Genomic DNA, 15,768 nt, shown 5'->3' with positions numbered 1-15,768 from the left:
AAGTCTTCTCAAAAGCGGTCAGATTCTTACATCACTCAGCCAAGTAACCGATGCTAGTGTTATTTATTGTACAGAAAGAAGAAGCTAGCTATAGTTTCGCCAATACTTTTTATTCCAAAGGAAAAAAATCCTAGCTTCATATTAGGCCTAACATCCTTTTTTTCCAAAAACTGGGCTGATTGTCAACTTGTCTTTTCATGGCTTCTATAGATTTTCAACAATGTTGGCAGCCTATTTACCGACTTAAAATCAGCAATCAAAATATTTCTTCAAATGCAAAACATCGGAAATGAAATCTTTTCCAAGTGCCCAGATTTGCATTTCGGGGTTACTATTGGTCATCTCGGCAAACATCGGCTGACTGAGGACGTTCACCTCAAAAGGAAGTGATTTAACTCTATTTTGTGAAGGACAACTTCCTCACTGTTTGCACACTGCAATAAAAGACTTTTTTTTAAATCAAAAATGTCACTACAAATATAACGCCGCATAAATAATGATGCTTTTTAAAATTGGTTAATGTTTTCAGCTGTTGCAGTGACAGATTAAGATAATTTCCACTGAGTGTTCGAAAACAGTTCAAATATGAATCTGACGTTGTGTTTTTGGGTCGTTTCCTGCTTCATCAACCTGAGATCAACTCAAGGAATAATGTTCGATGGATTTGTTGATCGCCTTCAGAAGACATGGATGGCATCCTGGCAGAAAATGAGAGATCAACAAATTCGTCCTCGTATGTTTGCAGAGATGCGATTGAATCAAACACCTACATATGTACAGGTATGTCTACAGTATAAGTGATTTTATTTAATCATACCAATCTTTCAAAATGTTATTCCAAGAAAATTAATAAATGATAATATTTCTTCAGATTAGCTTTCACTTGTATTGCAGAAAAAAGGTTTATTTAATTTAAACGGCAACGTTTTCAGTAGTCTATGTGAAAACAGTCTTCAAGAACCACATAACAATAAAAACCCAAATTAAAGTTTTAAAATCATATGTTGAATCAAGTTTAACCCACGGATGCGAATGCTGAACGATGAGAAATGAAATAAAGAAGAGATTAGAGGCTGCTGAGATGTGGTTTCTCAGAAGAATGTTTAAGATTTCTTGGACTGAAAAGAAAAGTAATGACAAAGTTCTGGCATTGGCAAAAACAGAAAGAAGATTAATAACAACAGTTAGAAGGCGCCACATGGAATTTGTAGGTCATGTTCACAGACATGGAGATTTGGAAAAATTAGCACTATTGGGTATGACATTGATACAAAAAAGAAGAAGTAGAGTTTGGGAAAGATTGACTTATTTAAACATCTTGAACCAATGGGCCACAAACATAACAATCAAAACTACCGATTTTATACGGATGTCAAATGACAGAAAAGATTGAATGACCATGATTGCTAACTTCTGTATCACATCAGGCACATAATCATCGTCATGTGAAAAACACAAATTAAACGCATAAAAAACATAAAAATTAACCAGTAAAAACAACTAGGCCTTCAGTACCAGCAATGCTCAAATCATTTTAAATACTCAGTTTTTGTCAACAGTTGTAAAACTACTTGATATTCATTAAGAAGTGTAACGTACACCTGCTTTGAAATTAGAAAAAAAAAATCATAAAATAATACCGTATCAAAGTATGCTGAATAAGTCAGTAAAAACAGGTTCAGGTGTTTAATGCCATGATTTACCCACTTTCGTTCTTAATAAACAATACATCAATGTCAAAATATTGCAGTTGCAAACACATTTTAAATGTCATTCAGAAAAAATGTCATTTTTAATTTTGTTATTGGTACGCAAACTATTTTGTGAAAAGGTTTGGCACATGATATATAAAAAGTAGCCACTAGTGTACGAATCCTTTTAAAAAGTAATGCAAAAATCTTAGTTTATTTTGTCACTGATAACTATGCAAGCTGAGTAATAATAGGCTACCTGATTTTGATGCTGTTTCTTTTCGATCCTTAAATGATCATCATCGGCTCGGCCTGAATAAGGCGTCGGCTACCATGTTTCTCCACAACGATCGATCGTCCATTGTTCTCACCAAGTTTACAGAGTCACAATTACTCCATGTTCCTATAAGACTTTTAAACATTTTCCGATGTGAATGCCTTAACCTTAGGGTAACAAAGTTTTGCAGACTTTTATAATGGCTAAGATAAGCGATTTGGAGGTTTGGTTGTTATGAATTTTGAATATTTGCTGAAGTTAATCTGAGGAGGAAAATTGAACGATTGAGAAAGGTAAAATAAAATTTGTGTTGAGACAATTCTTTTGCGGCAATTTGAAAGTTATTTTTATAATATAGGCTGCCGAATTCACAATAGCCTACTTGGGCGTATCCGTAGATAATTTTAAAAACGACATTGGTGTTTTAAATGCAATACAATAATAGATGTGGTAGAAAACCGAATCTGTCGCCAAAAGGCTACCAACACGGAACAGGCCTAGTACTTGCAACTTTAGATCTTTACTGTTTAGTCATCTCGTTGTTATTTTTCGTTTTTGAAGTAAACAGGAAAATTTGACTTTTTAAATTCTTTGTTACCGGAAATGTTTGGCTTAACAGTTAACACACAAGTAAATGTATGAAAGCAAGAATTTTGTCATAACAAGTTTGCTTGGTTGTCCGCAAAAACTTTTAATTCTGTAGGTTGTTTTGCTTCTTGCTCGAATTGCATCATCTTGTTCATATTTCATCATAATTGGCTAGCTAGATCTGAAATAATGCATATCGTTTGCGTATCAGCTAAAATCAATAGCAAAGTCCAGGCAAATGCCCAGCCTAGTTCATCATAACTTGAAACTAGATAACCTCGCTTAACGTACGATAACGCTTTCGAAGAGAAAACTACAACTCAAAAACAAGTTTAATTTTAGCCTGATGCTGCGAGTTCGCTGCGGTAATAGCAAATTGCACTAGCTTTTAGAACATAGTTCCCTAGTCATGTGCTCGTCATAGCACATGACTAGGAAACTGTGTTCCGAAAGCTAGTGCAATTTGCTGTTACCACAGCGAACTCGCAGCATCAGGCTAAAACAGGTCGTTTGTATCCACATTTGTAAAGTAAACAACCATCATGCTGCTTGCTGCTAACAGCAAAACTCAATTTATTGCAAGTTTAATTTGTTTGGGTTGATCTATCCCAGGGACCACTACACTTTTTTCCAAACTGGCCGGATAAAATAATTGAAAGAACGAGCGCTGGTCGCATAGTCATTCTATATTCAATAATTGCAAGTCCAAATGAAACCTCTACATTTATTTGTTTAAAGTCAACAGATCTTTGACAACTTACCGATTCAAATGGCTCGGTGATCAAACTTTGGATCACGGGATGCCGGCTAGCAATTGCCGGCCAAGAGATAAGCTCGATTAAAACCTAAACAGGGGAATTTATTTTGAGCTTTCTTGCATATTATGATGGGTCAGTTATCATTAAAAAAATGGATTTCACAACGTCTCGTACCTTATTAGCTTTGTCACTCAAGTGTACTGCCGGAAGACCTGATCAACTGATGTCGTGGCCTTGATTCGGCACACTGGCTGTCATTTGGTAATCTCTCAACAGATACTAATAATGATATACTAAGTATTCCTGGAGTTTTTGAGAGTTAGGCCTACATAACGTTGTCTCACTTGAATTGATGTCTTATATCTCACTGGAGTAGGCTACAAACAGCACCGGAAAGCGATTACGCTCTATAGCTGGTTTGCAACACTTCGCGTTTTTTTTACTCGAAGTTTTATATTTTTTTTTGCATTTTTTTGTTTTGTTTTACTAATTGTCTTACTCCAGGCATGACTAAGTAGCCTCAGTTCGAAATCCCTTCTAAAAATATTTGCCTACCAGTATTTTTGCTCTGCCTAGACTAGTTGAAGAATATGTGCAAGGCGGAATCTATGATAATGATTTAAAATATGTTTTTTAAAGAGTTTAAGTTACGTTTGAAAAACTGGTATTTTGCATTCATCAAATGCTGGCATTTGCAAAACGTTGTGTTTTATTCTCGTTCACTCACAGTTTCGCATGACGAAATTATTTTTCATAGGCTTAATAGTTGCCCAGTTGCTTCAAAACCAGCACAAAAATGTCATTCACTTTCGACGCATCTGTAGCAACTATCAACATTATAATGCTTTCAAACTTTTCATTAATCCTTTAGTATTTTTTGAAGCTTATCTTGTTTGCTGTACCAATTTTTCTTTAATTGGTTGTATTTTTAGTCACTGGAGGGAAGCAGAGGACAAGTTGATCTTGCCGTCAGTGCTTTTGAGGCCAGAAGAAGCGAAATATCTCTCACCAGGATACGAAATGTTGGCAAATGGCTTAAGAATTTTGAGAATTTAGAAACTGAAGTGGTTGGCCGAGGTTTGGGCTGGCCAAATGCTGTGGGGAAAGTGGACAGTAAGAAACCGATTTATCATTTTATTTATTTTATTTTTTCAAGACAACACTATTGTTAATACAGCGATACACGTTTTACAATCAAAACTGGAAAGTTAAAAAGATGAATATTTAATTGATGCGAAATCGGATTTTAGCTGTGAGTTCGGTTTCATAGCCCTGTGCAGTGTTTTTTTTAAGGTGTTTTTGGGGACCGAAACGTTCCCCAAATTTCTCCAGCGGTTTCCCAAAATTTGGACTTGCAACTACAGTAGAAAAGTAATGGTTGTTTTTCGCTATGTCTTGTCGATAATACGAATATAGCCTACGATCAATAGTTCACGTCAGGAAAAAAGAATAAGTGGAGGTACAGCTAACAGCTGAATCAAAGAGTTATTCACAAAAGAAGTGCACCTTCGATACTCGTCAATGTTTATTTCTGATTTATGGCGCATAATGATCAGTTTTTACGTGTGGAAACATAACAAGCAGAAGCCAACAAGCACACTTTGTTTGATTGTGCAGCAAACTTGTTTGGCGGCCGTGTTGGGCAGGCTGCTCGGTCGCTGTCACAATCATTTAAGCTGTGCCTTGTCGAATAATTCATTTTATGTTGCGTTGATTGTATGTAGTTATGGCTATTTTTTGGTATTTAAATGAAACACTTGCTGTCTCTTAAAACTACCTAGCGGTCACCCAAACCAAACCTTAAAACAAACCCTGGCCCTGTGCATTGTGCAACCCAATTACAGGACTTTGGGATAATCACAAATAATCTTATTTTCTTGTTCTCTTCTTGAAAATTGTCAGCAACTTTGAAAAAAATACTCTTTTTGCTAATGCTTTCTGGACGAAAGTGCAACAAAAATTGTCCAACTTTGTACAGTATTTAGACTTTATCTTTTCGACTGTTTGCGATGCCTGACAATTATACCATAGAAAAATTTACTTGAAGCCGAATTTCGATTCAATTAACTATCAGCGAAAAGTATTGGTTTCAATTCAGTTTCGCAATTTTTTTATTTCGAAGTTCAAGTTGAGTTACAGGAAATATTATTTGGGCCAATCACGTAGCAATATTAATCCTTTTTACCCGCATGATTAACCAATAGGAAGCTAACGTCAATTGGGTTCAACTAATGTCAATCACGCCCTCTTTTGTTGGTTGAGGCTGCAGTCAGACAAATAAACAGGCAGGCAAACATTTTCATAGCGATTTCAAACAACCCAGGCAGCAAAATCCGTCATTTTTATGTTGATTTAACATCTTCAGACGTTGAATCAATCTATCGCCAGCTTGTTAAATGTTAAAAAGAATTCTATTATATACAACATACAAAAGAAAAATAACCAAGTTTCAAACAAAAAAAAATCTATATATATTTGATTGGTTTATGTTATGCCCTTGTTTGAATAGAATACTTTTATTGTTGCAAAATACTAATAACCATTCCCTAATATTGCAGAAAATTTAAGTAAAAAAATACTTTTACATCATAAGTTACGTTATAACCTGCTTTTTTTTTATTTATTATTTAAAATCTGTGCATATAAAAGTCATTCGATATGTTTTTTGTATTGATATTCGTCACTGGATATTTTAGCAGTGTTTTCAAAAGTTTTACAATTTTTACTTAAACTATCTATCAAGTTAAACAGTCTTTTCTTTATCAGATGATTTATTACCGGACAGCGAAACTGTATACTGGTGGATGACATCTACATATTACACTGAACAAAATGTCGACGGTCAAATATCTCTCATCCCAGTTTCCACCAACAGTACAGGGGACAGTCCTCGCAGCCCCATTGTAGTAAGCCGCAGTGAAGGTGAGAGCAATTGGTATTATTCGCAAATTGAGTGGGTGGACATGAACAAAGACGGTTGGCCTGACATTGTGACCTCAAGATCACATGGCACTCCGGGAGCAATTTTATATACAGAGTTGGTTTGGTTTCAAAATCCGGGATATCGATTTACTTGGAACAGTCGCGAAGCGTAAGTTTTTTTTAAACTTTCCTCTTTTACCTTGTTTCATACAACTGCATTGGTGTTCACTCTTGCATTTATTGGCGGTCCTTGAAGTTTTACAAGGAAATGGTTAAATTCTTCATCAGTCTTTTGAAACAATTTTAAAATTTTGTTTCGTTTTGTTGCAGTGTTGTTTTCACTTGGTTTCATTTCAAACTAAATTGTTAGGGTAAAGAAGTTAGTTTTGTTTTTAGTCGCCTTTCATAAAATAAAATTATTTTTAGGCAAATACTGTAAATGTAGTTCTTGCAACACCCGCAATACTTTGTTATTTGCTTTTTCAAGGCTTTATTGCCGCATCAGGGGCAAATCTCCTTTGCAAGTGGTTGTTAATTATGTTTGCAGGCGTTTTGCAGAGTCTACAAACGTTGAATCAATGAAGAATTGCAAAGCTTGTTGCAAAACATATTTTAGAAATTTGTAAGCTGCAACGCGCTGTTTCTCACACGCTTTGCCATGCACCTTCAAAATAAAGCAATCGACATTTTGCTTGGCATAATGTGTTGTCTGATAATAATAGCTCTAATAGCTTGAACGTCATTTTTTGTGTGACTTGGATCGCCAACTTTTCATTTGTGTTCGTCCTTTGCAGTTGGACTTCTCATCCTATAACCCAAGGTCCTGACGTTTCGTTCCGCATTATGACGATACCACTGCCATCTGGAGAAAGCAGACTGGTCATCATTGGAGCTGGTTACTGGGACAACAAATTGTATGCCGTTTGGTCTGACGGTAAGCAGCGCGAAAGCAAGCAACAACGTAGGCTAAGTGGTCACATTTTGTCCTAAAAACAAAATGTGAAAACATAATAGCACAATGAGCAATTTAGTATAGGTCTAGAATGATTTAAAGCGGCACAAATAACCGTTTTGTTTTCAAAATGTTTGATGGAAAATGATTAAATTGATTTCTTCCTATAACGTCTGGTGATTGCCACCGTTCACACTGGCGTATGTGTAATTGTGTAGGCCTATGGTTACTGAAATTTTTGTCGAAGCTATTCTCTACTGATAGGTTGGTTGTTTTCGTTTCAATGAGTAGACGCCGAGTCGTTGATAGGATAATTTGGGCTCGGTACCTATGAGATCTTCGAGCCCCAAACGAAGATACGTCCAAGAAAAACGCACGATATCCAAACAATACGAGGTTGTTTTTTCATGTTCCCGGGCCTCTTGGAAACGTTACAGGCCTACAAAATTATCCTAACCCGGGTCTAAAAATACCTCTCTTTAGACCCCCTGCCTACGCTGCTGTGTGCAACTGTGCATGTATATACTCAACACATGTCGTATGATTACTAAGTTTCATGAAATAAAACATATAGTTATAGCCTGTGTCCTTGATATTCGCAGATCCAATGGAGAACTGGGCCAATGTGGATGCCATCAATGAGAGGGTTATTGACAACCATGGATGGTTCTTCGACTTGCAGATAGCTGACGTAAATGGTGATGGGAGAGATGACGTCGTTGTATCAACTTGGATGTAAATCATTTTCCTCAAACGCAACATTTTTGATTGTATTCACAAGATTGCACTCCTTGTTTTCACAGTCAATAATTATAAATATCGTTTGCCCTCTCCACACACACAAAGCACGTTTGGTAATAAAATAAATAGCTGATCATCCAAATGTATTGCCTTGATATGATATTGCCTTAGGATAAAATCTTTGCTTCAAATAAGGAAACTCATGTTGCAGTATATTAATTTTTACTGCATTTTTCACTTTGTTTGAAATATCCTATGGTCAATTCATACCTCAGATGAGTTGAAACACCGCTTCTTAAATAATATTTTTCAGTGCTGTAGTTTCTCCCTACAACGCTTACTGAATAGGCTTCAGCTTTCTTTAAGTTTAATCTCCCACTTTGCAAAGCTCAGCACAAACGCTTGGTGATTCAAATGAAAAAGGTATTTTGGTTAGAAAACTTGCTGTAGCAGCAATACAAATGATGTAGTAGTATATATTTGAAAGTACAATTTTGATAGAGGTGATTTTTTTTAACCATAGACAAATTATTTGTCTATATTTGAAAGTGGTTTTTATTTCTTCTTAAAAAGTATTATTATGTGTGCTACTTGAGTTAACAGGATGCAAATTTGGTTAACAGTTTGCAAAAATATAATACACAGTAATTTGCTTTACACAAGGACAAGCATAAAAATTAATCATCGACTTTCCCGATTTAACGATTTGATTTGATGTTTATGGAAAGGCTCAAATGTACAGTATTAACAATTCAGGCACAAATAAGCTTTTCATCAGAAACTTATTTGTGAGTGTATTTTCACGTCTGTGTTTTTGCAGATATGGTGTGAAGCAAGGCTCAGTGCTGGTTTATGAAATTCCTTGTGACTTCATTCTTGGCCAGTGGCGTCGTCATGTTCTCATTGATGGAACCGTAGACTTGCCTGTCCCGGATCGTGGCTCCGGCGGAAAAATTAACATATTTCATCCTCATGTAAGATACGGAAGAATATCAAGGTACGTTGTGAAATCAAAAATATCTTACTTTGTGCTGCTCTTTTCAACATTTGCGTGTGATTGGTTGTGGCAATCTTTCTCTTCGGACTGCAAAAGCTACATTACTCATACGCGTATTCCTTCAAATGAAGGCAATTTAAATTTGCCAATGAAACTGTTTGATTTTTCAGCAAAAAGAAGCCATTCATCCTGGTATCGGGTGATGATGACGGAAGAGTGTATGTCCTCATCCCAAACTCGAGGAAAACAAACGATTGGGCTTACACAAGTCACACTGTATGTGCCTGATATTACCTTAGTATAAATAAGTAGATGTTGGGTTATTGAAAAAGCATAGCTAAAAAATTCCTAAATGCATAATGGTTACAGTTTTTTTTATTCAAATGCCGTTCGTTGGACACAAAATGCAAACTAGGTGCAAGATTTAACATTTTTCTACTAGAAAGAAGCTTTTCTACTGGCCCCATTTTACTTAGGCCTCTTTTATGTGAGTTAATAGTTCACATTATATGTCTCTTACGTATTTTCCTAATCGTAGTGTTTCAAATTTGACCAAAATTACACAACTAGAGAGTTTGTCTCGAAAGACTGTTTAGTGTTTACCCCTAAACCTGTAGTAAGGAAACTTTACTTTCTTCGTTTTGGTCAGCAGAGTTTTAACATTGTGTAAAATGTATTCTTACATAGGTCACTTATTTAAATTTGTTAAGTTACAGTATTTTTGACAATGCTGTACACCAGTCGACATATATTGCAGATTTTTAAAACCCGAGGCCCGGTAGGATCTTCAACGGTGGATGATTTAGATCATGACGGTTTCATGGAAATAGTGATTCCCGTGATAGATTCACGACGCCTCGTTTTCTTCACATATGAGCCAGCAGCGATTGGACCTGAGTACTTTGTAGACGAAACAAGAATTGATGGTCAAGTTTAATCGCTTTTTGGACTACTAGGAATAATTTGTGCTTTCTTTCACACTTGTGGCTGTAAAATTTTGCTTTGGATTTTTGCTTTTACTTTTAAGCAACGTTGATATGTTAAAGTGCCAATACAAATATTTTCACTAAAACATTGCCCCACACTGACATTGTGCAGACTATATTGAAGCTCACTTCTTAAGAGTAACTATCAACGTTTTTAATCGTAAAGCAATTCGCACAGGCCAAGGTTATTGGCCTGAAGAATAACCATCACTGATTTTTCATCAAATATCAAACAAATTTATGTTTTTTGTAGTTTTTGTCATTATTCGTAAAGACTTCCAAAGTCATCAGTTGAATAATGTTATCAGTAAGCTATACTGCAGTGTAATTGATGGTTTGTACAACGATAGCAAAATTTAGTCAAAAGATCCCTCTGCTGCCCAATAAATCAATTTTGTGCCATGTTTGGCAAAACATATAAACAAATGCTCGCAGTCTTTACTTTTGCCCTGTAAATGTTTGCATTCTTACCATGTTACCTACTGTACGCTTAAGAGATGTCTTTTACACATCTTCTTAATAAACATTAAAATGATATTGTTTTATATCTAGCCACCTGACTTTAATTTGTCGATATCGTGCAGTGCAATGTGAAGAAGTGTTCTTTTTATTTCGAAGAATCAGCCGACGTATTGCATGTGCATCCTTATTTGTTCGTGGTGAGTTTTTCACAAACTTTTTCACATTCCTTCCTTGCTAAACCAAACACTAAGAGTTTGTCCGTAACAAAAATCACAAAAACACAATTGAAAAAATCCTACACTATCTACATAAGCTTACAATTTTGAATGTGTTTTGAAGATTTATCTCGGGTATCAAATCAATATATTGCAAAAGAACGATTAAAAAATAATTTTACTAAATAAATTTACAAACTAATAGTTATTCATCGTTAGCGAGAGCAGTAAATCACAAGTTGAGAAGTTTACAAAGAAAATTGAGGAGAAAAGCATGAAAGTTGTGCTTGAATACGCCCATACTCAGGGCCGTTGGGTAGATATTTTAGGCCTGGTACCAATGAGATTCTATAGGGCCTCAGATCAAGACATAAGAATAAAGCACCGCATCCTTAGAATACAAATTGGTTTCTTCATGTTTTTGGTCCCTTTGAAAAGGTTCTGGTCCGATATATTATCCCGGGTTCGAAAGTAACCCCTTGACCTCCCTGTCAATGCAATTGCCTAAGCTTGCAAATGTTCTTCCTTTCTTGGTCAAAATGTCTGTTCAGTGTTCAGCATTAAGCACACTTTCAACTGTAAGCTATTTGCTGTTCGAAATGGCACCACAACTAATTTAGCATGGCATAATTAGCACAGACGTGTGGATCCATATTATACATCAGCTGTTTTAGATTGGTTGGATTGATTGCAAATCGTATTTGCCTGTCAAACAAGGTAAAAATCCTAAAGTTTCTCCAATTTGGTAGGAAAACTGGTAACCCTGAGAGTAACACTGGAAATGAATATCAGTGCGAAAAAAAACAGTTAATGATCATGAATCAAAAATATTCATTTAAAATTCCAGTAACTGCAAATACAGACGCTTGTGCTGCCATACTGTCCAAATTACAACCTAAACCAACCTAGTTATGCAGTTTGGAATGCAGGCTGGAAGTCAATTTTGGCGTTGGATGCGCATGAATCCGAAGTCACTCGTTAGCGACAACTCACCAAGGTAAATATCCCAGAAAATTCTCACTAAATGTAAGTCGTGTGTGAGGAAACGTCAAAAATTCTATCTCAGCAAATTCATTAAATTCTGATGCGAATCATCAAAACTAAAAGCTTTATATTTTTTGAAAGTGGTGAGAAGTTCAATTTTTATGACATGGTTCGTAATCTCTTTTTTCCTCCTGGCTAGTTGATCATTACAAAAGTCTAGATTTTTCAAAGTATGGTTTTGTGATGTAAAGATTGTTTTAAATTTGGCAACAAACAGATTTAAATTGACAATAAATAAATTTTGAAAAATCTTTTTTTGTGAATATTTTATAAGCCATGTCATTTACCCTAAAAGTGACAGGAGTGTGCAATAAAAGTGAACTGACTAAAAGTTGTAGATCCAAGGAGCTTGATCACCAGAGCTGTTTACCGCTCTGGCAATAGTTGCAACCAGGGACGTAGCCATGGGGCTTGGGGGGGGGGAGGGGAATTGCTGCTCCAAAATGTTATATTGCCCTCCATAAAATTATATTTTAATAATACTATTACAAAGTTTTAAAACAGCGGTAATAGTTTTAACGTTTTTATAATTCGTGTTGGATAACGTTCTCCCCCCCCAACAGTTTCTTTTGTCCCCCTCACCAAATTTGCTTTCTAGCTTCGCCTTGGTGGCAACGTTGATCTTATGTACGAGAACGCAAAAACAAAAGCATGCGAGTTGGTTCTAGTGCTTCGTTTACGTTGAAATTGTTATCTTTTTATTTTTACAACGTGTTTGCAGTTTCAAACACTTTTTAACAATTTTAGTTGTAAGCTTCCGGAGAAGCGAGGCTGCAGAAAGCTATTTTATTATAAGTCAAAGTTTAAAACAAGCAAGGGTTAATGTTAATGTTTCTTGCAACAATCTTTCAACCCATTCGAAGTTTCAAACTTACACCGTTGGATTTTCTTTTTTGTTTATCTTTGTAGAGCAGTGTTCTCATGGTTATAACGTCACAAAACTTCAAACGTGACTAAAATCGTCGACGAAAACAAGCCTCGGTTGTCAGTGATTTATATTTTAATGCGATTAAAACAATTCTAATAAAAATCTCTTTTAGTTAATCAAAAATAATCGTCATTTTCCACAACAAAAAGGCATTTAAAGACAAATAGATCTTTGCAGCTTCATGTTAATCGTTTATTCAAAGCATCTAAAGACATAATGTTCATGAAAATTATTCTTTGTTTTAGAAAATTTTGCTTTCGTTCTTCATATCTTTGCTTTGGATGCTTTCAGTGTGAAACCAACCCACCTTAAGTAGGCTAATCAGTGCAAAACCTTTGGAAGTTTACATATGCTTTTTGCAGTTGTTTTTTTTTTATTGTGCCTCAGGCGGTAAGAAGATCAACTGTTTTAACGAATGGTTTGTTGTTAAATCCGGAAAAGCTGACATCATCCAGCTTACATCTGCCTTGTTGCGGGATAAACACTGCGAGATTACATCGAAGAGATTGCCAGTGATTCAGAGGAAATCAACAAACTCAAGAGAAACACTTTTCTTCAACCTTTGCGTGTTGTCGATTAGGTCTTTGTAAAAGGAAATTACATTTTAATTTCATAGATTGCGAAAAAAGCTCGTACAGTAGCATAACATTTAGCCAAACTGCTAAATCGACCTAACAATATAATTAATAGATGGACTAAAAAATATCAAAATAGACTTATAAAAGGTATGGATGTTGAACATCTGCGGCATGCAACTGTGGTGCAGAGGAACAGACAGCAGACCACATCCTCTATCACTGCCCGACGTTTACTCCACCAAGGGCAGTTGGTCTGTCAACGCTGGAGAACTCTACAATCAAGTGGCTGCTCGAAGAATGCCCGGACATTTGACCCCAATGAAATGTAGTCCAAAAACCAACCTCTCATAGGAAAGAAGAAGATGTTGAACACGAAAATGTTAAAAATTAAAAGCCTTCTAAATAACAAATTTCAGTCAGAACGTGCAACTTTTTCTACTAAAAGTATTCACTTGAAACAATAAGAAACAGGTTGATGTTCCGACCGATTAAACGAATGTTTGTTTGGGAATATTTAACATAAACAAGTTTTTTATTTTTTTTAAGATTACGTCGTTAAGCCAATGATCTTTTGTTTTGAATACGCCTATGATTTACATTGTTTTTGACATAAATGAAATATAAAAATATTAGTCATTCTTTTGATCGACAAAGTCAAGACCTTCACGAAATATTGCAAGTGGTAATCGGATTTATTTTGGACGTTTCGCCAAACACATGACATGCAGCTTCGTAAATAAATCAGTTGTGTTAACTAACTAATGAAATTCTTGAAATTTTTTTTATTTTGGACGGAGCATAGTGGCTGAAGGATAACTCCAATTCCTTTTTTGAAATGTAATGTTTAGAACATGGTGGGAACTATTCCAGAGCTTGATCGTCTTGAAAAGTGAAAAAAAAAACACTGTCTGTTATTCTATTACGTTTGTATGCCCAGAAAAAGGTAAAAGAAAAGTTTAGTATGGAAATTAAAATTAACGCATTGTTTTTTTGTTTTCTTCATGCAGTGACCATACATAAAACAATATTTAAAATTCGTCAATATTATTAGTGATATAGATATTACGTATTATCAACGCGACCAGAACATATAATTTGTTGCACGCCTCTTGGCTCAAAGATTTGAAATATCATCGACAGTGACATTGAGATTTGTGAGCTTACGTCAGGGCTGCACAAGTCAAGACAGCAGAAGGGCCGCAAGTAAAAAAATCATTCTGCGCTGGCCGCATTCTTGCACTATAATCAAGTAATGTGTCCCTAAAGACTACAACACCGTCTAAAGATGGAAAAAAATAAAAAAATACTAATTTCTTTAGCTTGGTCATGAAAAAATATGTAGCCTAATCTTCTCAGCCGTGTAATAAACTGCTACATTATTGCTTTTAAAGCTTTTCGTTTGTATAGCTTTGGACTGTTAATTGTGTAACTGCAAGCACTAAGAAAAATTAAGCGTTTTGTTTAGTTCATTTTTCCTTAGAGCTGGGAACCGTTTTGTGATAATTGTTCAGTGATTCTGTTCTGACTTTCACTGGACAAGAAAAGTATCAGTAACAAATATAAATTGTTTTGCAGTGATAAATACATTTGAATCATCGGTTTCACTGACCACATGCTGTGCAGAATTTCTACACAAGCGCTGTCATCACTTAGAACTTCCTACTTGGAAGCAGTTGCAACGTGAATTGACGCTATGTTCACATAGTTTCATTTGCAAACCTGCTGTTATAATAGTAAGATAACGACCACGGATATTGAAAAAATAATAAACGACTGAACGTGGCCAAAGGGTTGGTATTTTTTTAAGAAGAAGCGTAGGAGATTTGCAGTTAGTTGTCATAGATAGGTAGGCAAACCGTCTTATCACCAAAGACGCGAGCTTTTAGTGGTATTGTTTAGATAAGGTTGTTAACACTGAAGACGTGCATTTTTATTGCAACGGCAGACCTCAGGCTATAGAAAAAAAGATACAGCCAAGTCCAATGTGAGAATATTTTAACGTTTTCTATGTTTTTGCAAGTTGGTTACTTTTTGCTGAAGTCTGCCTGTTAAAAGCAACAGAAAGAGGTGGATACATTGTAACGACAACGTTTTAATAATAGAAAACATAACTTAGTATGTCACTTCTTCCTTTTTGTTGTGAATTATGATGGATTAAGTCATTTAAGTGAAAGGACATTAGAGAGTGAAGAATTGTTGGCTAAAGGTAAAGTGAAAGATAGTCGCAACAGGATAAGAAGATAATAAATTTTAACTTTGTAACAAACACGTTAAAACATTTGAAGAAAATTGCTACAGAAATAGCAATAGTTTAATTTCGGTCCTTATGCATAAAATTTTAATTTCGTGCTCAACAAAATGTGAAGTTAAAAAAACAAAATCTGAAACAACAAAGCTATTCATTGATTCCTGCATTGGTAATTTGCTCCAGAACATATTAAATATATCGATCTTTGTTCCAAACATACCAAATCACTTAACTGTTTCATTTTCCGAGTTTAAGTTCATGTTTAGAACTTTGCTTTCTGCGCATTACGAAATTCTGTCCTAAAATCGTGTTCCTGCTGTGCATTTTGAAGGGCTGAAGGCTTTGTTAGTGTCTAACTAATGCAACTTTGATCACAATACA

At 35.4% G+C, this 15,768-nt stretch overlaps 1 protein-coding gene across 1 annotated transcript; it reads left to right on the top strand.

Annotated features, from left to right (window-relative positions):
* The first annotated feature begins 502 nt into the window (after positions 1 to 502).
* Positions 503 to 10,795, top strand: LOC145779659 (uncharacterized). The gene is made up of 8 exons (XM_082591298.1): positions 503 to 780; positions 4,247 to 4,427; positions 6,081 to 6,405; positions 7,031 to 7,170; positions 7,791 to 7,923; positions 8,750 to 8,926; positions 9,097 to 9,202; positions 9,684 to 10,795. Exons 1-8 carry the CDS (start codon positions 586 to 588, stop codon positions 9,861 to 9,863), a joined length of 1,437 nt encoding a protein of 478 aa, XP_082447424.1. The 5' UTR covers positions 503 to 585; the 3' UTR covers positions 9,864 to 10,795.
* The last annotated feature ends 4,973 nt before the right edge of the window (positions 10,796 to 15,768 follow it).

The sequence above is a fragment of the Aplidium turbinatum genome, chromosome 11 (assembly GCF_918807975.1).
Source record: "Aplidium turbinatum chromosome 11, kaAplTurb1.1, whole genome shotgun sequence".
NCBI classification, from domain to species: Eukaryota; Metazoa; Chordata; class Ascidiacea; order Aplousobranchia; family Polyclinidae; genus Aplidium; species Aplidium turbinatum.
The sequence above is the reverse complement of the archived record's forward strand: the minus strand, read 5'-3'. Positions and strand labels throughout refer to the sequence as shown.